General features: G+C 39.1%; 1 protein-coding gene across 4 annotated transcripts in view; it reads right to left on the bottom strand.

The window, feature by feature from the left end:
- The window catches only part of LGR5 (leucine rich repeat containing G protein-coupled receptor 5), a 148,095-nt gene that overhangs the window by 19,767 nt on the left and 103,580 nt on the right, over positions 1-24,748 (bottom strand). For 3 of the 4 annotated variants that reach the window (XM_003313861.6, XM_009425842.5, XM_009425841.5), the window contains 7 exons: positions 15,229-15,444; positions 11,826-11,897; positions 8,862-8,930; positions 6,664-6,735; positions 2,436-2,507; positions 2,211-2,279; positions 1,999-2,070 (listed from right to left, as the gene is read on the bottom strand). In XM_003313861.6, the coding sequence (XP_003313909.1) occupies positions 1,999-2,070; positions 2,211-2,279; positions 2,436-2,507; positions 6,664-6,735; positions 8,862-8,930; positions 11,826-11,897; positions 15,229-15,444 (642 nt within the window). The remainder of the gene's footprint in view (positions 1-1,998; positions 2,071-2,210; positions 2,280-2,435; positions 2,508-6,663; positions 6,736-8,861; positions 8,931-11,825; positions 11,898-15,228; positions 15,445-24,748) is intronic. The other variant, XM_003313863.5, reaches the window with a different exon arrangement.

Below are 24,748 nucleotides of genomic sequence, written 5' to 3'. Positions count from 1 at the left end.
TAAGTGGGGAAAGTTACACATAGCCTACAGAATGGGCTAAATAATTCCCATGCACATGACGCAAAACTAGTCATGTACAGTGAAATTTCCTCATGTAACAAGTACTCAGTGGATGAGTTAGCCAAAGGGGAGAGCTCTCAGATCTATACCCCCAGGAGAACATAAAGCACCTTGTACTAGGGGTGAGGCTCCGGGGTTCTAATCTCAACTTCAGCTAATTCTACTTGGTTGATACACTAGCTAAGCATTGGTATCTTTCTCAGTTCTCCTAAATGAGAAGACACCATTTTGCAGGGTCATTGGGAAGAACAAATGAATATTATAGGTGAAAATGCTTTGAAAATGGTAAGATCTACTATGAATGTTATGTGTATTCCTCCCGGCTTTTCAAGTTCCAACTCAAGGAAAGAATAATGGTTCCAGGGAAGTGAGAAAGATGATAAAAGTTAACACTGACAGAGAGTTACAGTGTCCCAGGTGCTGCTGTAACTGTTTGACATGTAGTCATTTAATCAGTCCTCATGAGAACCCTCTGAAGGAAGTGGCTACATCTCCTTTTATAGACTGGGAAACTGAGCTCCAGGAGGAATAATAATGTGCTCAAGATCCTGTGCTGGCATATAGAGAGCCTGGATTTGAACCGGAAAAGTTGGCTCCACAGCCTTTGCTTTTAAAGTCATTTTGCCAGTGAGCCTCCATTCATGCAGTTCTAGACCTGAGTGGTTACCACTCATTGTGTGACATAGCAGAGAGAGATGCAGTTTAAACACTGGTTCCTTACTTACTAGCTCCAGTATGTAAAATCCTAATCATATAACTGCGCCAGTTTTCTGGAGAAATGGGGATGATTATACCTGTTCTGGGTGTGGTAGGCAGAATTCTAACATGGCCCCCCAAATTTCTACCACCTGATATACACACACTTTCTCCCAGTTATTCAATCAAATTGATTGTATTTGAATTCAAACTCGCTTCTTTCTTGCTTTGTGATTTTAACAAATTAAATTCTCTAATACTGCTTTCTTATCTGTAGCTGCACTTCATGGGGTGGGGTGGGGTAGGGCGAAGAAAGATTTGCTCTATACTCCCCTCCTTCAGATGTGAATCACTGACTCCAAGGCTACCATGTGGTGTCACTGCACCCACATATCATTGAGCAACTGGAGTCTGAAGTGACACAGCAGGCTGGGGCTGGGGAAAGGCAGAATCACAGCGGCAGCCATTCCCATTTATCTACTTAACATTCTGAGTGCTGCTAAGTAAAGCTTATGGTGAAATTGCAGGCGCTCAATTGCCACAGGTGCCTTCTATGTGAGTGCAGAGCCATAGCAAAAGATTAAGAGTCCTTTTATTAAGTCCCAACATGCCTGAGAGGACAATGATTGTGTTGAGTGGAAGTTGAGGGAGAAGGCTGAAAAATGGAAGGTCAAAACAAGTCTCCTTAAATCCATGTAAACTACTTTTTTTCATAACACATGGGAAAGGCAGAGGAAAAAAGTCCCAAGTCAATAGAAATAACATATGCAAGCTGTTTAACCATTACAGGAAACATTAGAACATGGCATTGACAACTATACTGGAAGGATGTTTGATCACCTTTATCAAGGATTGTGTGGATCTGATATCTCAGTTTTTGATTTTGGCATCCATATTGGGTGGTTGATCCATTATGTTATTTTGTTCTGCTCTGCAAAGCCTTTAGAGGGGGAAATAAAGTGATTTTGGCCTCTTCATATCTTTTCTGAAAGAAAACGTGTGCCAACTGAAAGTCTAGTGGGAGCTTGTTTGGGACTTAGAAAACAAAGGGTACATTACCATTTGTTACCAGGATCATGTCAGAGAGCCTGACCAAAGAGGGCAAAGGAGGCTTGACCTCCTGCAGACCTGAAAGGAAAAACTTCCTCCTCTTTTAAAGAGATTATTGAAATCATGTCTGCCATTTCACCCCTAAATGGAAGTTGCCTGTTTACACAACATTATTGCCTTACTGATACGCACAGCACTTGGAGATTAGGTAACTGATTGCAGACGGTTTGAGGAAGAGATGAGATCTGTGCTCCAGTTAAAGTCCTGTTAAAACACAAACCAGACATAATTCTTTCATTCGGGCATCACACAGTGACATATTTTGACTCACTGATGTTAAGACTGATCAAGCTCTAATGGCAGTGTATGTTCTGGGCAAAGTCAAGAGTCTACTCAGTACTTACAGACTCTCCAGGTTTGCAGTTCCAGTTAAATCAGGAAATTCAGTTATTTGTGAGGCACCATTCAGAGTCCTAGAAAGAGGAGTATATAAGTATTACTGGTAGAAGATTCTAGACAGGGGTAATTTTTATTGCCATTTTCAAAGCACTTCAACCTATAATATTCATTTGGTTTTTCACAGCAACCCTGTAGAGGGAAAGTGATCCATAAGAGACATAGAAACTTACAGTGTTCTTAGTTCAGGTAAATGTTGAAAAGCAGATCTCCCAACAAACTGGATGGGATTGTCATAGAAATGTCTAAAAGAAACCCAAACAGCAATTAATATCTTAGTATAAAATTTGAAAGATGAATATCTGTTCAAAATTTGAACAAATACAGTAAATGTACTTATGTAATTTTAATTATACTGTATTACATAACATTCCCAATTCCTTGGTTTCAGGCAAGCCTCAAAAGTGTTTTGACTTACAGTATGAGACTTTTGGTAAGGAATCTGTACTATATAAAATTGAAGATTTCTGACAACAAGGGAGATATGAGTGATAGTTACTAAGGAGAAAAGCAAGTAAACTGAATACTTAACAGTTTCCTCTCCCTCCAACATCTGTAGAATATCCATTGAGTGGCAAAAAGGTAATTCAAAGTACTGGCAATCAGATCATTACTTAATGAAAGACGAAGTCTATCTATCAATATCTACTGAAGGTTATTATATCTGCTGGTCACCATAACATACACAAGAGACTCATCAGATTATTGGAGAGGAAATGAGCTATCCTGGCATATGTCTAAAATTAGAATTTTCTTGAATTAATTATTGTTTTAAAAGGTGAGACATTATTAGAGATTAAAAAATACTTTGTTTTACAGATGTTTTCAATGTAATGATATTTGAACTGCCTGGTCAATGGAGTGCCATATACTTTTTAGCTGAGTCATTCTTCTAGTCCAATTAAACTCAACAAATATTCACTAATGTCTACCACGTTTAAAGTATGAGGGTAGGTATGTGAGGATTTAAAGATTGATTCATTAAAAAGCTGTCATTGGGTAACTACTTTGGACTTGGCATTATACTAGATGCTGGGGGTTTGAAGAAGAATGATAAGATGTTCCTGTGGTAAAGGAGCCTGGATTCAGTTGGGATAAAGCAAATAAATAACAGCATATCACTTTCTACTTAACAAAGCTCTTGCATATATGTATGTGTTATATATATATATGTATATGTATATATGTCTATATATGAGCTATATATATATACATATATATATATAGCTCAATTGATCCATGCAACAACTTTATGAGATTCATAGTGTAGATACTATTTTCTTCACTTTTGGAAGAGAAAATTGAGGCTCAGACACCTTGGCAAGCTCATTACCTCCTAGAGCCTCAATTTTCTAATTTGTTAAGCTGAGATAATAATGCTTAGTGGTAGGGTTTGGATAAGAATTAAAAGAGCTAATGCATGTGTAACATTTGAAATAGAACCTGGGATACAGTTGCTACCCAACAAACCTAAATCCTCTTCTGTCCTACCCACTGAGCTCTTCTTTTCTCTTGGGATTAATCAGTAAGAGAAAGAGCTAGAGCTGGAATATGGGCCTTATGATGAAAAATGGAGCTTTCCTCTTAATATCTTATCAGCTCTTAGCTATACCATGTACTTGTATGCATATAATTTTGTTCACATACATGTACGTATATATATATACACACGTATATATACACACATATGTATATATACACATACGTATGTATATATACACATATATGTATATATAGTGTGCGTGTATACATATATTTATATATGTATATATAGTGTGTGTACATATGTTTGTATATATACACAGTGTGTGTACATATATGTGTATCTATATACAGTGTGTACATATATGTATATATGTATATATATACAGTGTGTACATATATGTATATATGTATATATATACAGTGTGTACATATATGTATATATGTATATATATACAGTGTGTACATATATGTATATATATACAGTGTGTGTACATATACATATATATGCATATATACACAGTGCGTGTGTACAGATACGTATATATGCCTATATACACAGTGTGTGTGTACAGATACGTATATATGCCTATATACACAGTGCGTGTGTACAGATACGTATATATGCATACACAGTGCGTGTGTACAGATACGTATATATGCATATATACACAGTGCGTGTGTACAGATACGTATATATGCATATATACACAGTGCGTGTGTACAGATACGTATATATGCATATATACACAGTGCGTGTGTACAGATACGTATATATGCATATATACACAGTGCGTGTGTACAGATACGTATATATGCATATATACACAGTGTGTGTGTACATATGTATGTATATATGTATATGTATACACACAGTATATATATACACACTATATATACACACACACACACACACACACACTGGGCAGGTATGAATATACATGCTTGTGTGCATAAGGCAGAAGTATCATAAACACACATAAGGAGTTTTAGGGTTCTCAGGAGGGAACTCTCTCATATGTTCGGGAGAGATTATAAAAAACTTCAAGAAATGGCTTTTGAAATGGGCCCTGAAAGAATTTCAAGAAGCATAGTGAGGGAATGGGATCGTAGGAGCAAAGGAAGTAAGAAAAGAGCTTTGTTCCGTGAACATAACTTAGTCAGTCTGGTTTATGAATTAGGGTGAATGAGGAGAGCTTTGGGGAACTGGTTGACAGGGTTGGCTTAGGCCATGTGTGGCCTTAGGCTGTGAATGTCAGGGTGAGGAGTTTGCATTTAGTGTAAATAGACATCCTGAACGCACATTTCACAGCAGAAGTAACAAGATGGTTGCCGTGCTTCAAGGAAGATGAGTGCTGCCAACGGTGAAGGGAGGGAGGCCAGCCTCATGCAGACTGGTGAAAATCTGGATGTCATGGCTGGCAGAGAGGCTGGTGCAGTGGAGGTCAGGAGGTATGGATAGGATGGGGACTACAGGGATGGAAATGAGGAGTGGGTAGCCAACTGGACCTGGAAAGCATTCACAGAAATGCGGGCTTTGAAGAGATGGAAACAGATGCAGGAGCAAGGAGAGGAGAGTTTACGGGAGAAAGTGGTCACCACTGTCAAATAGTGGATAGGAGGTCTAATATATATAGAGTGGGGGTTGGCACCGCTAGTTCCTCAGGGAGTATTAGCATATCAAAAGAATGATGAAAAACCAGTACTGTGGCTGCAGAAGGAGGAGCAAAGGCAATGTAATTTGCCAACCTCTTAATACGCAAATACGCTCTAATGAGGGCTAATGTTTATTGTCAATGTACTTTAAAACTCTTAGTTTGCCAAAATATTGCCAGAACATTTCAGAAACAATGAATAGTTTTTTTCTTCTGGTTGTCAAGGCTAATTGGGACTCCTGCTCATTTGTGACAAATACCACATGGTCCCAGAAAGCCCGTCACTCCGGTTGGCACAGGACCAACATCTGCTGAGAAGTGCCCCCAGAGTCGTGTTTAACAGTTGTCCTTACTCTCCTCCTCTATATTCAGGCTTCTCATTCACAACCTCAGGTTTGATGGTGTCCCAAATCTGCCTCCGAGAGGAGCCTTTTGTCTAAGAGCCAGCCTCATACTCAGAACTGTATATCATCATTCTACTGTATTAAATGTGAAACATAAAATTAGTTATACTTTGTAGTTGTAACTCTATTTTATCCTTTTGTTGGAGACAGGGCTCTGCTGCCCATGATAGACTTCGGAGGCGTGATCATAGTTCACTGTAACCTCCAACTCTTGAGCTCAAGTGATCCTCCTGCATTGGCCTCCCAAAGTGTTAGAATTACAGGCATGAGCCACAGTGCCTGGCCTATTTTATTCTTTTATGGCATATAAATCCTCATACACACCTTTCTGAAACGTTATTTATCGTTCTAGAATTACATCCTAGTTTGTATAAATGTGAATGTTTGGGCATAATAATGAATGGAGATAGAGGCTTAGCACAAAACAGTATAAAACCCCTACCATCAATTTAGGCTGGAGTCTATTGCTGTAAAAGACATCCATTTGTATATAATAATTTATATTTCTAGTATACTCGGGTTTAAGTTCAGAATGACTATGCAGACTTGACATTAATGCTCTAAAAATCAGTTTTATTTCTTAGAAAATAGAGGTAATCAAAAGCATTTTACAAGATTATTTTAAAGATACCTAGCACATCTGGAGATACCAATCATAATGTGATCTTTAAAAAAATCTTTTACATTATTTCAGTGTTCAGCTAGAACCTGGCAAAATGCATGTGTATATACTTTTCTGTATGAACTCTTAGATTGACTAAGACAAAACTCAGGCAAATATAGAATATTCATTGTATTTCAAAGTATAATATATGCTATATTTCAGGATGGAGAAACTGAAAAGCATTATGGTCACTTACATTGTAATAAGAGAAGGGTTGCCTACAAATGCTTTCTCAGGTATCGACCTGATATTGTTGCTATGAAATCCTCTAGAAAGAGAAAAAAAATTATAAAAAATCCTGTGTGGGGTAAAATTATTTAATAGAGGCCCCCACCCTGACCACAGTGACAATAATCAGAACCTTTAGTAACCAGAGGACAATATTAAATTCCTCTATGCATCTTGAAACTTAGGTGCCGTTATTTACTCTCTAGGGGATAAAAAAAGTCATGTGCTGTCATCTTAAAAGAGAAATAAAGAATCTGAAAATAATAACTGCACTTCATGGAAACTTACAATCTAATGTTATAAGAAGAAAATCTGTTAATATCCAATAGAGCATCATTGTATAAAAGCCTGAGAGAGTGGAAACCATTTTTGGAGAGATTATGATCACTCCTACTGACCCCATTTGAAGCTAGAAGAGAAAATTGACTTAAGCTGCAGTGAAGTAAAGATTTAAGTAGTCTCCTTAAGAGGACAAAATTTTCTGACTTGAAGAAAGGTGCTCTGGCTCAGTGAATCTGTAGTTATAAGCTGATTGTCATCTGTTGTTGTTGATGTTGTCTGAATGGCTGAGAAGCAGGTTCAATGATCTTTGGAGCTTATTTGGGCCTGTGGCTGTATGAGGTGACCCCATGCCATGAAGCCACTGCCCAGCTAAGCCACACATGGGGTTTCCTAAGTCAGAACACCCTAAGGGTTTTTCTTATAAACAAGCTCCTCTGTGTCTCCTTTAGCTGTATGTCTTATTTCTCACTGCTAGGGGAATGAGGTTCAGTGTTTATTTTCCTTTCCAAGTGTTAGAACATTACTAACATAGATTATTTATCTTTTTAGATATGAAAAAGCTAATTAAATTTTATCATCTAAAAGGCAGTATATGCAAACCAATGGCTGAAAGTCAGCTTTTCTTTAGTAAAATTGTGGGGTTTTAGAATTAAATAAGATTCATTAAACATTTACAAATGAAATACAGCTGACCCTTGCACAAAATGGATTTAAACTGCCTGGATCCACTTTTTTGTTGTTGTTGTTGAGACAGAATCTTGTTCTGTCTCCCAGGCTGGAGTGCAGTGGTGCAATCTCGGCTCACTGCAATCACCGCCCCTCTGGTTCAAAGCAATTCTCGTGCCTCAGCCTTCCAAGAAGCTGGAATTATAGGCATGTGCCACGAGGCCCAGCCAATTTTTGTATTTTTAGTAGAGACGGGGTTTCACCATGTTGGCCAGGCTGGTCTCGAACTCCTGGCCTCGAGTAATCTGCCTGCCTCGGCCTCCCAAAGCACGGGGATTACAGGCATGACCCATTGAGCTGGCCTGCATGGCTCCACTTATATGTGGGTTTTCTTCTGCCTTTGCCACCCCTGAGATAACGAGACAAACATCTCCTCTTCCTCTTCCTCCTCAGCCTCCTCAATGTGAAGATGACAGGGATGAAGACCTTTATGATGATATACTTCCACTTAATAAATAGTAAATATATTTTCTGTTCCTTAGAATTTTTTAAATAACATTTTCTTTTCTCTAGCTTACTTTATTATAAGAATATAGTTCAAAATACATATACAAAATATGTGTTAATAGACTGTTTATATTATTGATAAGGCTTCTGGCCAACATTAGACTATTAGTAGTTAAGTTTTTAAGAAGTCAAAAGTTATACATGGATTTTCTACTGTGCAAGGGTTGTTGTCCCTAACCCCTAGTTGTTCAAGGGTCAGCTGCAATGTATGTGAATGCATCTCATACTTTACTAGGCACAGACAGTTTGATTCATTTATTTCTAGACTTATGCAACCCAGAAATGTTCAAGTTCTCAGAAATGCTCAGCAATTAAATTCCATTTTAGTTCTACTACTAAAAATCTACAAATCTATAAAGTACATAAATGTTGGGGAGTATGTATGGCTTAGAAAAAGAGAAAAGAATATGACTTACAGAAATATATGTTTTTTTAATATATATGTTAGAAAAACCCTGCATAAATAAAAAATATTATCTGGTATTTGCTAGAGATAGAATCAATTAAAATATATTTCAAGTGTACTTTATCATTATTTATATAAACTTAAAATTTTCTAGCAAGTCATATTATGTAAAACAATCACATGTATTTTTAAATAAATTCACAAAAGGATAAAGTTCTCCCATTAAAATTGTCCTAAATACTTACAGTTCTTTAAGGTTGGAGAGTGTCCTAATTGCAGTGGGGAATTCATCAAGGTTATTGTAATTTAAATCTCTGAAAATGAGTACATAGTATTTTCAGTTTTTTATTTAAAACTTCATATATACTCTATTTACAAGGAAAGTTAACATGCTATTCCAAGGAACCCATATGACTAATGGAAGTTCTTACTGCTTTTCTTTATGGAAAGAGATTTTCTTGGCTTGCTGACTACCAACATTCTATAAGTATCTGCGTTAAAATGGTCATTTGACTAATCATGAGAAATTTGAGAGTCAGGACTCAATGGCACTGGGGCGTCTAAAAAGAAAGGGAGTGTGCAGGAGTATTAACTTCTAAGTAGGAGAGATGTCTCTTTGGCCAGGTGTTGACGGCTAGCGGATGGAGCTCTTCAACTGAACCGGGCTCACTAATTGGCCAGCGTGAATTTGCACTCCTCAGGGCTCCTGGATCACATCCCTTTTCTTGTTCCCTCCTTCACTCCCTTGTGACATGAAATCTTGCAGGGCTGCTTTGTCCTTGACTTTCACAGGGTTCCCACATCCCTCCTAGCCTGAAGTCCAGGATGAACCTTGCTTCTGGAGAGGTTTATGTGAGACAGGGTAATCTCAGAAAGGACATTTGGTCTAGAATTTCTTCAAGGAGTCACAAATAATTCAGAAATAGGATGTTTTCCTTGATCTGTGCAGCAAAGCTCTATGTTATCCCTCAAGGCCAGAGATGAAGTGGTCAAATTATCTCAAATCATTAGTTTCTGTATCTGTTATAGCACAATTGGCTTTTCAATTTCATTACTCACAAGTGCTTTACAGACTTACTCTACCTTATATCTAGATCTACGTATGAAAAAGTAATTGCCTCCTGGTCTCTGGGAATGGCAGATTTCCCAGATGACGCAGAAAAACCTTTTGGTCAGGCAATCAGATGTGGTTAGATCCTCCTCTGTGGAGAATTGCTATTTAATTTAAAGAGAGAGATAATTTGACTGAGTTAAACATGAATCAAGGTTCTTACTTGTCTGGCACAAACCATCCTTAAGCTATACTGCAGGCAGGAAATGCATGTCTTTTGTAGACATAAATTTTCTTCCTGTTTGTAAATCTCTCCAGATGCTCTGTTTTGATTAAACAAGGATTGGACCCTTATAAATTACTTGGATTTCTAGTAGGGAAAGGAAGAGGCTGGGAATAACCAAATTGCTTATCCTCTGTAGCCCTGGGCAAGGTAGAGGAAGGGGAGACAATAAGACTCACATGAACTTTTCCCTGACATGTTTTGCTCTATGTTATTTACATGCAATCCTGGGTCCTTACCCCAAACATTGAGGAAAAAAAAAAAGACTATTTATGGAAATACCCAACAAAGCCCATCTTGTTTTTCATTCCTGTTATTGTTCAAAAGGGCTGGAAGGTGATTTCCATTGCTGAGATTTCTGAGCCCAGCCCTGTGTAGATAAGAGTTCTAATTTTTCCTAGCAGCTGATGGGAACTGCTTGTCTATGCTATTAAGTTGACATAAAGGTCCTGCCTGGACAAGTCCATCTTTGCCACCTAAGAAGAAACACAGGATGACTTAACCCTGGAAAGAGCTGTTAGTGCTCATAGGCTAGAAGAATACCACCAACACAGGGTCCCTCAGGAAATTAGTAACCCAGATCTGGTTAGAAGCTAAATTGATCATGAACAAATTCCTAAGCTCTGTGTGCAAATGAACAGTGGGCCCCAAGGGCACAGGAGAAGTGGTCTTTGGTCTTTTCCTTTTGCAGTTCTGGTCAGAGCCAGCATTGCAGATTCAGTGACCTGTGTGGTTTATTGCATTTGAGCATTAGAAATGTGAGGGTAGGGATGGTGACATGGCTGCAACTACCCTCCTCTCCCAGCACACTCAGGACCCTCCCTGCCTATCACCTCAGTCTCATCACACCTTTCTCAACAGGGCAATGAAGAGCAGCTCCTCCCCTGGGAAAAGCCTGGGGCCCTGGTGTGGCCCACAAGAACCTCTACCTTGGCTCTGTGAGAGTGTCTAGGATATGCTCCGCTGGCTTGACTCTATTTTTACTATAGGTACCAATTAAGAACTGAACTTTTCACTTATTCTTTGGAAGTAGTATGTAGTAGTAAACATGGATTTCAGAATCAGACTAGAGGAGAAAGCAAATCTCAGTTCTGCTACTGATTAGATATGTAATAACTTTACCTCACTAGAGCCTAAAATGGGATAGTAATATCTGCTCTCATAGGATGGCTGTAAGAAGTAATTAAAACAATGTATGCCAAATACTCAGTGCAATATTTGATTATAGATATATTCAATAAATAGTAGCTACTATTACTTTTCACTCTTTTTTCTTTTTTTGAGACAAGGTCTTGCTCTGTCACCCAGGTTGGAGTGCAGTGGCATGATCACAGCTCACTGCAGCCTCAAATTCCTGGGCTCAAGCGATCCTCCCGCATTGGCCTCCCAAGTGTTAGGATTACAGGCATGAGTCACCACGCCCAGTCCCTTTTTCATCTTTTGAATTGCTTTAGCATGAGCCATCACTGTTTCCTAAAGAGATGCCTGTTCATCTGAGATTGAAGACACAGGCATTGGCCTGGCCTGCATCCTCTCATTCAGCAGGGAGTACCAGACTCATGAACAGTGAGCCTGAGTGATCCTTGACAGAGACTACACGTTTCTAAGCAAATAGTCACTGCTTAGTAGAGAACATCTCATTTAATTTATAATGATTCTACCTAATTTATCACTCTCATTAGATTAAAATAAAATCCCAGTTTTATTGTTTAGCTCTGTGGGGGTTGTGTGTGTAAGATAATGCCACTGTAAATATCTGTTGAAAGCTTAGGCAATTAACCAAACCAAACAAAGTCTGGCTTTAAGGCTATTTTGATTCTTCAGAATATTCACGAAAATACTGAAAAAAGGGAAACAAATAAAAGGTCAACTCACAAAGTCTCTAGGCTGTGGAGCCCATCAAAGCATTTCTTTCCCAGGGAGTGGATTCTATTGTTATGGAGATGTCTGCAGTAGAACATTACAGATAGTTAGGAAGGCACACTGCACAGACCACACTTAACATTTTGATAGCTTAAATCCAAAGAAACATATACTGAAGAATGCACTACTTATAAGAAGCCAACGTAAAAAATGGCTATATGCTGCATTCACTCATACCACAGATGATTCTATACCATAGAATTTAAAAGACAGTCACAGTTTTTTACCTTTTAGCTTTGGGACATCAGGGTGTGTATAATAATATGAGCAACATAATTGATATAAGTAAGTTTGGGTTTCAAGGCTGTTTTTTTTTTAATTTTTAAGTTCAGGGGTGCATGTGCAGGTTTGTTATGTAGGTAAACTTGTGTCATGGGGGTCTATTGTAAAGATTATTTCATCACCCAGGTATTAAGCCTAGTACCCATTAGTTATTTTCCTGATCTTCTCCCTCCTCCCACCCTCCACCCTCTGATAGGCCCCAGTGTGTGTTGTTCCCCTCTGTGTGTCCATGTGTGCTCCCATCATTTAACTCCCACTTCTAAGTGAGAACATTCAGTATTTGGTTTTCTGTTCCTGTGTTAGTTTGCTAAGGATAATGGCCTCCATCCATGTTCCTGCAAAGGACATGATCTTGTTCTTTTTTATGGCTGCATAGTATTCCATGGTGTATATGTACCATATTTTCTTTATCCAGTCTATCATTGATGGGCATTTCAGCTGATTCCACATCTTTGCTATTGTGAATAGGGCTGCAGTGAACATACACATGCATGTGTCTTTATAATAGAATGATTTCTATTCCTTTGGGTATATACCCAGTAATGGGATTGCTGGGTCAAATGGTAGTTCTGTCTTTAGGTCTTTGAGGAGTTGCCACACTGTCTTCCACAATAGTTGAACTAATTTACATTCTCAAGGCATATTTGTAAGCATAGTTTGTTCAGCATGGCTTTGGGATATAGGATGTTAAGCAGAGATACTGACCATCATTGACACCTGGAGGATAGATGTAGCAAGCACATTTTCTAATAAAGATGAAGGCCTATAATGGCTACCTTCCCAGGGCGGGAGCACAGGTCAACAGGAAACAATGATTTCAGTCACAGGCAATGGTAATCAGATTTTTCTGCTGCCCAAGGAGATTAGTTATCTTGACACAGTATTAGTGTATATAATTATCATCTTTGGTTCAATTGGTAAGTCAGTTAGGTCAGAGCCAGTGAGAACAGCTGTGCACAACTGAAAACTGGACCAACTCTCAAAAGGATTTTAGAAAATGGGCTTAAGGAGGATAGGGTGAAAAAGTACAGCTGGATCTGTGTAAATCCATTTCCTCTAGTGGAGGAAAAGAAATTAAAGCACATACCCAGCTTCTGGTGGGTCAGTAGCATCATCTTTATATGTGAAATTCAGTGTAGAAATTTTTTAATATCACAAAAAATTCTTTTCCTTCCATACTAAGATTTTTTTTCTAATAAATAAATTTTGGTTTTAGGTGAGATTTATGTAATATTCATTGAGGATATTCTACATGCAGCATATAAGGAAGGAGATTGAGGGGAACCTAAAAAGATAAATAAGATATTGGCCAGCCCTCAAAGGAGTATATACTACAGTGCAAGGGACAGACATGTCATCAAGTGGAATGACTGAAGGAAGCGGTGGGCCAGTGGGTGGGCATGAAGCAAAGAGAGAAATAGTGAGAAGAAGCCTTCCTCGTTGATTGGTTATTATATTATACATGTGGGGGTCATATTGCTACATTTTTAAAGAAAACTGATTATTTTTCAAACTATTACTTGTTTGAGAATCATTTTGGATTTACTAAAATAATGAAATCTAGACATATGGTGGGAAAAAACTGTGCAAATGCATAACATGCTGTCAATTAAACCACCTCTGCAAAAATACAACAGTGAGAAAAATATGACAATGAAAGAGATCTGACCTAACCGACTCCATCTTGCCTTTAACCTCCAAGCTGCCCTTGTCTATTCCTGGGCATAGGCTGAACTAACTTTGGGAGGAATTTAGTTTATAGTTTATCTTTGAAACAAAATGGTAACAGTCTTTTTCTGAAACAAACTCCCTCCTTGCCTTGGGACCAGGCTACCTTTGTAGAAGTAACAAATTAACCACAGATTAGAAATTATGGTTTAGGAGTCAGGCAGCCAGAGGCCACAAGACTCCTAACCTCCCCAGTTGCTCCTATAGATAACATCGCTATTGTAAAACATAAGATTGGTGTTCAAGATATTTTTCAGACCGTGCATTCTGATAGATCAGCTGGAACCACCCAGATGGGTAAACTGGCCCATGTGGTCTTAAGGCCCTCACCCAGGACTGACTCAGAGCAAGAGGACAACTTCAACCCCTTATGATTTCATCCCTGACCCAACAAATCAGCATTCCCCATTCCCTAGCTCCCTGCTAGCCAAACTATCTTTAAAAAACTCTTGCCTCTGAATTTTCAGGGAGGCTGATTTGAGTAATAATAAAACTCTAGTCTTCCATTGAGCTGGCTGTATGTGTGCTAAACTATTTTTTCTTTTTTTTTTTGAGACAGAGTCTCACTCTCTTCCCCAGGGTGGAGTGCAGTGGCACAATCTTGGCTCACTGCAACCTGGGTTCAATTGATCCTCCGGCCTCAGCCTCCCTAGTAGCTGGGATTACAAGCATGTGCCACTACGCCCAGCTAATTTTTGTACTTTTAGTAGAGGTGGGGTTTCACCATGTTGACCAGGCTGGCCTCGAACTCCTGACCTCAAGTGATGCACCCGCCTTGGCTTTGCAAAGTGCTGGGATTACAGGTATGAGCCACTGTGCCGGCCTTGTGTGTTACTCTTTATTGCAATTCTCTTGTCTTAATAAATTGGCTGTATTTGGGCAGTGGGCAAAAAGAACTCATTGAGCAGTTACATCATTTGTTCTCACTTCTCTTTCCTTGGTAAGGGTTCAAAAAGTTCTTATTAGATAATAAGAAGAGCATCTTTCAATTTGACCTGAATTATCAATTATTTTTTAAAATAAGGAATGTTTAACTTAGGTTACTGTACTAACTGTACAGTGCGGTGACTCCTTGTGCAACATGCAATGGGCTTCTCTAAGGCACAGGTCATATTTCATTATCTTTGTATGCCCTGCTGTGCTTGGCATCTAGCAGGTACTTGATAAGTATTGTTTAAGTCATTTACACAATTGGAGCATTTATAAGTCATTTTGGGGAGGGGCTCAGGAGGTTTTCCTCCCTTAAAATGTCCCCATTTGAGCTTTGAAGAGCCAGCATTTTAAGGCCAAGGTCTTCCAGTGACATTAGAAACTGTTAAAAGAGAGCAAAATCAATAAAACTTACAGAACTACCAAGCTGGAGAGGTTTCCAAAGGCATAGTCTGGTATGTGGTGTATTTTGTTCAGGGCCAAGGTCATGGCTTGCAATGCCGATAAACTTCTAAAAGCCTGGACGGGGATTTCTGTTAACGCATTGTCATCCAGCCACAGGTGCCTCAGGGAATGCAGGCCACTGAAACAGCTTGGGGGCACATAGCTGATGTGGTTAGCATCCAGACGCCTGTGGAAGAAAGAAAGCAAGAATGGAAAAGAGAGCAAAGCCCAAGCAGAAGGTCAACTTTGCAGGAAAACCCTCCCCATGCATGATGAATAAGAATGGAACAGGGCCTGGGGTCCCCGAGAGCCCCTGACATCTGGAGCATTTTCCTCTCCAGATGATCTCTCCTTCTCATTCATGTGTAGACTGTTGCTTCCTAGGTCCTCTGGCTCTAAAATTCCATGGTGCTATAATTCTCTTCCAGGCTTGTAGGTAATGTTCTCTCATGGATGGAAGTGGCCTCCCCTGAGGTATGGAGTTTCAGTGTGATGATCTTTTAGTTTCTTTCTGACACTAGCATAGAGATATCCTTTTCCTCCTCCCACCCTAAGCCAAAGGAATGTTTTTGCTTTCCCTGACTGTTTTGAACATACTAAACATACTAGTCTAATAAGCTGTTCAGTAAGTTCTGGGAAAAGATTATTTCATTTCAGTATTTGAAGGAACTGCGTAATTTTTTTTTTTTTTTTTTTTTGAGACGAAGTCTCTCGCTCTTGTCGCCCAGGCTGGAGTGCAATGGCGCGATCTCGGCTCACTGCAACCTCCACCTCCCGGGTTCAAGCGATTTTCCTGCTTCAGCCTCTCAAGTAGCTGGGATTACAGGCGTCTGCCACCACACCTGGCTAATTTTTGCATTTTTAGTAGAGACAGGGTTTCACCATGTTGGCCAGGTTGGTCTCGAACTCCTGACCTCATGCGATCCACCCACCTCGGCCTCCCAAAGTGCTGGGATTACAGGTGTGAGCCACCGCACCTGGCCGAGTAATTTTTTTTTAATTTTTAATTTTTTAATTTTACTTTAAGTTCTGGGATACATGTGCAAAACATGCAGGTTTGTTACATAGGTATACATGTGCCATGGTGGTTTGTTGCACCTATCAACACATCATCTAGGTTTTAAGCCCCACATGCATTAGGTATTTGTCCTAATGCTCTCCCTCCCCTTGCCCCCCACCTGCCGACAGGCCCCCACGTGTGATGTTCCCCTCTCTGTGTCCACGTGTTCTCACTGGAACTGAGTACATTTTTAAAGACTGTTAGAGACATGCCTCAGGGAAAACAGAGAAGAGGCCCTATCCTTTTTCTTAGGACAACACTGAAAGGCCTGAAAACTGCTGGCTTTCTTGCTTATCCTAACCATTTGTGTGAAGCAGATGTTTGTTTTTCTGACATTTTAAATGAATAATAAAATTAACAACTTTCCAGCTTTTGCTTCCTTTTCCCACACTCCATTTTTATCTGTTTTAAAATGGGGAAATACATCTAAAAATAAGTCTGGTTAATGAGCTGTTGCCACCTCAAAGCCAGCAGAGGGAGTGCAATACATTTATTTTGCCCCAGTCCAACATAAACAGTGGCTATAATTTAAAGGTCCTAACTTTTCGTATGGAAGTGACAAAACTCACATCGTTTGCAATTTTCTGTAAGATGCATGAATACTAGAGCCAACATCACTCAAACTATGCTTCCAACAGCCCTCACTTGTTTTTTTTCCCAATCTGCTTTTAAGACCCACACATTTGCATTTTCAAAGGTAGGATTAAAAAAAAGAAGAGTTGTATTTTAGTGGTCCACGTGTTAGGAAGGATTAGAAAATCAGAAGTGGATTTTGAAAAATGTTTTCGGAAGCATTTAAGACTAAACAGATGCAGGAAGCACACCAGGATCACAAAATAATCTCCTGCAAACCAAAATTAAACAATGTAGAAATGAAATTCTTTGTTGGGAGGAAGCTCATTTCTATAGAAAGCAGCTTCCTCACTTTTGGCCACTATGCCACTTCAATCATCTTCTGATTCCTACTTCTACAGACTGAATGGGAAGGAACAAGCGATGCCTCAAAGGCCCTCCCTGGGCCACATTTTGATAATAGCTGAGATAACGTCACTTGGAGCAAATTTTAAGTGTTGGGTGTCATACCCCATTTACAATTAAATTTCCAATAGAACAACTATCATTGTCGGCAACAGAAACACAGCTTTCAAACATCTTAAGGTTTTGTCAACAAATGGAGCCACAAATGTTTAGAAAATTCAACACCATCTCTCTTTCCTTTCTCTAGCAACAATGTGCTTGGCTTATGCTCAAATAAGGTATAATTTCATCAGGAGATAAAGAGGTGATTGCTTTTGTTTGACTAGAAGTAAAGCACACATGTAAACTCTCCTTAACTATTGCACTGATTAAAGGATAGAGACTTAATAATATGAGCTTCTGTGTTTTTGTTGATATGTTGACTGGTCATTGCCAGTCGTTTATGCACTGAAAGTGTGAGTGGTGGCTCCGCCCGGTGGCTCACACCTGTAATCCCAGCACTTTGAAAAGCCGAGGGGGGCAGATCACCTGAGGTCAGGAGTTCCAGACCAGCCTGGCCAACATGGCGAAACCCCATTTCTATCAAAAATACAAAAAAAATTAGCTGGGTGTGGTGATGCACATCTGTAGTCCCAGCTACTTGGGAGGCTGAGGCAGGAGAATCGCTTGAACCCAGGAGGCAGAGGCTGCAGTGAGCCGAGATCATGCCACTGCATTCCAGCCTGGCCAACAGAGTGAGACTCTGTCTTAAAAAAAAAAAAAGAAAGTATGAGTGGTTTCTAAAAGTCTTGGGCTGTGCGCAGTGGTTCATGCCTGTAATCCCAGAACTTAGGGAGACAGAGGTCAGGAGATCAAGACCAGCCCAGCCAACATGGTGAAACCCCATCTCTACCAAAAATATAAAAATTAGGTGGGCGTGGTGGTGCATGCCTGTAATCCCAGCTACTTGGGAGGCTGAGGCACGAGAATTGCTTGAACCCAGGAGGTGGAGGTTGCAGTGAGCCGAGATCTTGCCACTGTATTCCAGCCTGGCCAACAGAAAATTAAAAAAAAATTAAAAAAATAAAAGTCTTGAAAATGACAAAACTTAAAGTTCATTGCAAACACTGGGATGCGTTTATGGAAAAGGCTCTTTCAGCATGAAGTCATAGGATTGTCTTCTTTGGTATTTTATGTTCCTATCAAAGTTTCTGCTGTATCTTGAAGTGACCCAGGTATCAGTTCCCAATGTTAATATAGCCATTTCTCTGGACAAATATCTTTTATGAATCATGTTTCTTTTCCCCCCCAGAAAAAAGGATATAATCTGGCCTCCACACTATTATCTTATACCAATTTGCTATCTGAAATGAAATGAGTAAGACAGGAGAATTCTTCAGAGATCGAACACTCTAAATACTAATATTCCCAGATTTAATGCTCAACAGCATAGACCTTCAGATGTCCTGAGTGAAGCATTAACACATCTCTCTACTAAACAGTTTCTTCATATAAGAAGCTCTCAATAAATGATACTCCTTCTAAATGCAGTGTTTTAGAGTTCCTATCCACCTGGCCTCAGTGGTCTAAACCTAATTCAGGTATATTGTTCACACTCAAAGGCATTATCTGATTTAATGTCCTCCTCCAGCTTTGTTAAGGAATAATTGACAAATAAAAATTGCATATATTTATGGTGTACAATGTGATGTTTTGATATATGTATATATTGTAAAATGATTAAATCAAGCTAATTAACATATCCATCACCTCACATACTTAACATTTTTTTGTGGTGACAACATTTAAGATCTAATCTATTAGCAATTTTCAAGTATACAATATATTATTATTAACTGTAGTCACCATGCCATACAATGGCTCTTCAGAAGTTATTCATCCTGTCTAACTGAAGCTTTGTACCCCTTCTCCAACATCTCCCCACTCAACCACTCCCACTCCCAGCCCCTGGCAACCACTATTCTACACTCTGCTTCTATATGTGATTTACTCTTAACAGAAGACCCCAAGGGGAAACAGGAGTATAGAATTAACTATCCAGTCACTCACACAGGTGGTTCTTCCACAACAAGGTTAAGACTGTGGACAAAGCAGCTGACAGGGCAGAAGCTGTGTCCATTCAGCAAGTAAACAATGAGTTCATATTATGTCAATCTGGTCTTTTCAGGCAGCTGAACATTCTCTATTCATATGCTTGAAAAATGCAATATTTTAACAGTCGGGTATAAGATAAACATCACTATCTGGTACAAGAAGACGTACACATATAAAATATGGTTCCATAATAGACTTATTATCAGTAGCAACAAAAATAACTACATTATATAGTTCTGCTTTTAAGTATGTCTTTGTTATTTCCATTTTGTGCAAGTCACAGAGGGGGTGTGTGTGTGTGTGTGTGTGTGTGTAGGCACCTTAGAATCCATAAATTAGTGCAGAGATTAGTACCAGGTTCCAGCCAATTCTAGAAGCTGTATGACCTTGGCCAAATCAACAGACCTCAGCTTTCACATCCGTAAAACAGGGATAACTCCCATCTTATAGGGTTGCTTTCTGATTAAGGAAATAACACAACAGGACTTTGTAAATATAAAGTACCTTAATGATTTTAAATATTATTATGTGAAGCTGGTTAACACTTTGTATTTTTGTCTTTTGACCATTGAAACCATTCAGAAAAATAAAGGTAAATTCAAATTTTGCTTAAGCAAAAGTGGCCAAAATGAGTGCTGGATTGTCAGTGAATTTCAGTTCTGAGAAATGCAGGCTATTTCTTTCAACCTTTATAATAGAAATAACTTAGAGGTGCCTGCAATTAGACTTATAGAAGTCACCCTTATTTTTTCAGCCTTTACTATTATTGCTATGCATGTGTATATGTATCTACACACACACACACACACACACACACACACACACACAGTGCAACAAGGCAAATAGTTTTGTTCCTGATACACCACTGATTATAATATCTGCATTTTGAAGGTCAAAGAAGTGATGGCATTTTCAGAGAAAGTTTCTAGCAATGATCTTGGCATCTTGGCCATTTATGCATCCATTGAAATTGTGACAGAGGCAGCCCCAAACCTGTCTGCAGTTATGTGCAGCAAAGTAAAACACTTTCAATAATGAGTGGCCTTGCCTTCATTCAGATAAAAGCTCTTAATTGTGATCTTGAAATGCCATCTGAAAAGTGATTACTATATCAGAAATAGCACCCACTTTATGGTCCTTTTGGGGGGGTCTGTTACATATAGTTTATAGTATATAGTATATATAATTTATAGGTAAAACAAAAATTTTCCCTACATCTTATGCCATCTACAGCCACCTACATAATTGGCATGTGGTAAACTGGAAAGTGCACTGAATCAGGAGACTTGAGACACAGATTTAAGTCAAGATACTGTCATTTAATTCCAAGATTTGAGGGCATATTGATATCTCTCTTTGTGGGTCAATGTTCACATGTATAAGGCAGAATCACATGTCACAGAATTGCTTTGGGAATTAAATGAGAAAATACGAATGTGTTTTGTAAACAGTAAGCATTCTACTGTTTAATGACAGACTTTATTATTTGAGGAAAACCTTCAAATTTAGGAAGTGGTATCATTTTTTTCCCTTTAAAAATTTATTTTATTCTTCCTGAAGTTTCTTAACCCTTTGTCATTTCACATCTGTCTATGGGAGATTGCCATTTTCTTGCCATATGGGCTGGTGTTTCTCTATTTACCATACATTCTTTAATCTATGTTCAGCAGCTACACTGCATGTTTTAATTAGTATTATAGCAAGGTTTCCATCACAGAGAAAAGAGGATGCACATCTTCTGTGTTAGGCCAGCAATAGAATAGTTGGTGTCCAAAAGGCTAAAATGGCTGAGGAAAAATATTATAACACCTGGTGCGAGAAAAGAGTTTTTATTAAGTATGAGTCTTTGCAATGTTACTTAGAGGGCTACAACTGATGAGGAAGGGTCATGGTATGACTTTTGGGTGTGTGTTGAAATCACTCCTTCTCTGGAGGGAGGGCTTGAGGTTGAAGACTCCACAATTACTGAAGAGGCACTGCTGCTCAAGCTGCTTGGCCAAGGGGACTGTCTCTTATGGTCCCAGTGGTTGCCTCTCCCACCACTGGACCTGGTCAAAACCATCAAGTTCACCCTGAGGGGCCTCAATAACTTTGAGTATCCAAAGTAAGTGGAGTCTGGATGACATCACTCCCAGGTTTCTGGGCTACCTGCCTATAAGAAATGACTTATCCTCTCCCAGCAGTCTTCAAGGTTTGCATGAAAGTGTTTCTCTGAAATGGGGGTGTTGCAGGCTTTCTGACCGGAGGCCCTCATAATACATGTGCTGTAGAAAGGTCACTCTAATAGCAGTGTGTAGGAGGGCCTAGTGGGAAAGTACATTACCAAGGCAGTTGCAGTCATCAGGGTGAGAAAGATCAGTGCCTGAAGGAAGTGTGAAAATGGTGAGGAAGGGCCTACTATGAGAGATGTTAAATATGTGGGCCTGGCAGAACTTGGTGACTCCCCAGATGTGGCCAGAGAGGAAGGTGAGGAAGCTATGGTGATTCAGCATTCTGGCCTGGGCAACTGGATGGATGTGAGAACAGAGATGAATGTCACCCAGTATTAGGTAAAATAAAAATAAAACATAACTCCATGTTCACTGTGAATGCGGTTCTGTCATATCAATGTGTTCTATGTGGCAAAGAGCTAGAAGGTAACAGGCAAACAGTTTATATATATATATTTTGAGACTGAGTCTCACTCTGTCTCCCAGGCTGGAGTGCAGTGGTCCAATCTTGGCTCACTGCAACCTCCACCTCCTGGGTTCAAGCAATTCTCCTGCCTCAGCCTCCTGAGTAGCTGGTATTATAGGTGCATGCCACCACACCCAGCTAATTTTTTTGTATTTTTAGTAGAGACAGGGTTTCCCCATGTTTGCCAGGCTGGTCTTGAACTCCTGACCTCAGGTGATCTGCCTGCCTCGGCCTCCCAAAGTGCTAGGCCTCAAACAATTAATCTTTTATGTTCAGGCAACCCCACCTGCCCCCGCCACCAAATAAAATAAGCTCATTTTCTTTGTGTTTAAAGTTTTCTTCCTAATATTTCTATGTGAAACGGTTAATAATGCAAATTTTCTCTTTTACAAGAAACATTTTGCCAATCTGCTCCATACTCCCTGAAAAAACTTTCCACTTATAAATGGTGTTATTGTAAAGATTAGAGAATGTATCAGATCATTATTGCTATTGTTGTTCCAGAAAATGGCCCTTTATACATATCTCGTATATGACACCTTGTCAATGTATCACACAAATTTGTATCTTTGTTTAAGAATGTCTTTGATGAGCCATTAACTATAAGAAGTAAAGTGTTAGTCAAAAGATAAGCCATTGATCTTGGTTAATTCCATATCTGAGATGACTGTAATAATGTCAATTATTAACATGGATGACTTGGAGGAAAAAAAAAAGCCAAAAGTGTGAAGAATCTTGCAGCTGCATAACACAGTTTATAGGGATTCTTGTAATAAACAGAGTTATGAAGCAATGCATTTTTATGACTGATATTGCTATTTTATATTTGGATGAGCATTTTATTTATTTATTTTTTTGAGACAGGGTCTCACTCTGTCACTCATGCTGGAGTGCAGTGGCAGGATCTCAGCTCACTGCAACCTCTGCTCCTGGGTTCAAGTGATTCTTCCACCTCAGCCTCCCCAGCAGAGCAGCTGGGACCACAGGTGTACACCACCATGCCCAGTTAATTTTTTGTATTTTTTGGTAGAGACAGGGTTTCACCATGTTGGCCAGGTTGGTCTCAAACTCCTGATCTCAAGTGATCCTCCCGCCTTGGCCTCCGAAAGTGTTAGGACTACAGGGGTGAGCCACTGTGCCCGGCTGGATGAGCATTATAAAAAGATTTATTTTTATTTTTATTTTTTTACTTTTGTAGAGATGGGGTCTTGCCATGTTGCCTAGGCTGGTCTTGAACTCCTGGGCTCAAGCAATCCTCCTGCTTCGGCTTCCTAAAGTGCTGGGTTTACAGGTGTGAGCCACGGCTCCTGGCCTGGATGAGCATTTTAAAAAAATAAGTTTTAAAGAGGTGACCAACCCTCTTAAACAGTACATTGTACATTTTGTGAGACCACTTTGAACAAGTCAGGAAAGCCAAAAAGCCACAGCAATATAGTTCATTTATAAATTTTAAGAAATAAAAGCATTCTTGATTATTATTTTACTTTTTCAATAAAGTGAAAATCGTGTGGTTCTGTATCTGCATATATTACAGTTTAACAAAGTACATACATTTTTTGTTGTGATAAAATTTTACTGCATTGAAATTTTATTGCCCTGGAATCAGTGGATCATTGGAGCTAAATTTGTCACAGAACTATTATAATACTATCGGCCTATTATTTAATCTATATGTACTCTTACAGCTTGAATCCATATTGATTTATATTAATTCTTTGCAATAACACCAGGGTCACTTTTGTTGTGGTGGTGGTTTTCTTTTTTTAATATTTATGGAGACCATAATGTGTGATTCCAAATTAATATCCAGGGAGATATTAAGCCTATCTAGGAAGATATTAAATAACATGATTGCTTATATGGGAAATTTGTGCTTTTGTCTTTCTAATCACCATCTTATTTACTGGTGAACTTAATGTGGCCAGTAGGAAGAAAAATTATTGCTTTAGACTTACCTCTGAAATGGTTAACAAAAAAAAAAAAAAAGAAGAAGAAGAAAAAAAAAAGACGAAGAAAAAAAAAAGACAAAGAAAAAAAAAAAAGAATTTCCCCTTTCTCCCTCTCCAGGTTGGGGAGAGATAAAGTCTACAGGTTCATTGAAGTGCAGTAATTTAGAGACTAATCAGCTGTCTTGACTAGCAGCCAGATGAAGTGTCTAAAGGAACCAAACCTCTGTCTCTCTGGCGTCTTTGAGGAGTGCAAGACTCCAATAAGGAATATATTTTAAAGTCAAATCACATTAAAAGTTGCTTGGTGAGCTCAGAGATCACCACTGCTGTGAATACTGTAGCAAGGAGATGATCTACAGCCAATGTAATGTGAGCAATAACTTCTTCAGTTTTATTTTTCTTCATAGAAAACGAAGACCCTTTTTCTATCAGGGGCACTATGAGTCTTCCAGGTATCACCAGGGTTTAAAATCTAGGGGTCATTTTTGAATCTTCCATTGCCTTCCAGCCAATCATTCACTAAGTTCTTTCCATTTATCTTCACCTCCGAGACTTTCCATTTCCACTGTCTAGTTAATTCTCTTATCTCTTCACACCTGCATTACTGCAACAGCCTCTGAGCTGGTCCTTTTGCCTTTGATCTCTTATCTCTTCAATTAATCCTGTAGGCTGCTGCCAGATTAATCTCCCTGAAGTTACACCCTAAATAATTTCCCTGTTAGAAATCTACAGTT

Source organism: Pan troglodytes, chromosome 10 (genome assembly GCF_028858775.2).
Source record: "Pan troglodytes isolate AG18354 chromosome 10, NHGRI_mPanTro3-v2.0_pri, whole genome shotgun sequence".
Lineage (NCBI taxonomy): Eukaryota > Metazoa > Chordata > Mammalia > Primates > Hominidae > Pan > Pan troglodytes.
Note: the sequence above shows the minus strand (reverse complement) of the source record. Positions and strands in the feature narration are given on the sequence as shown.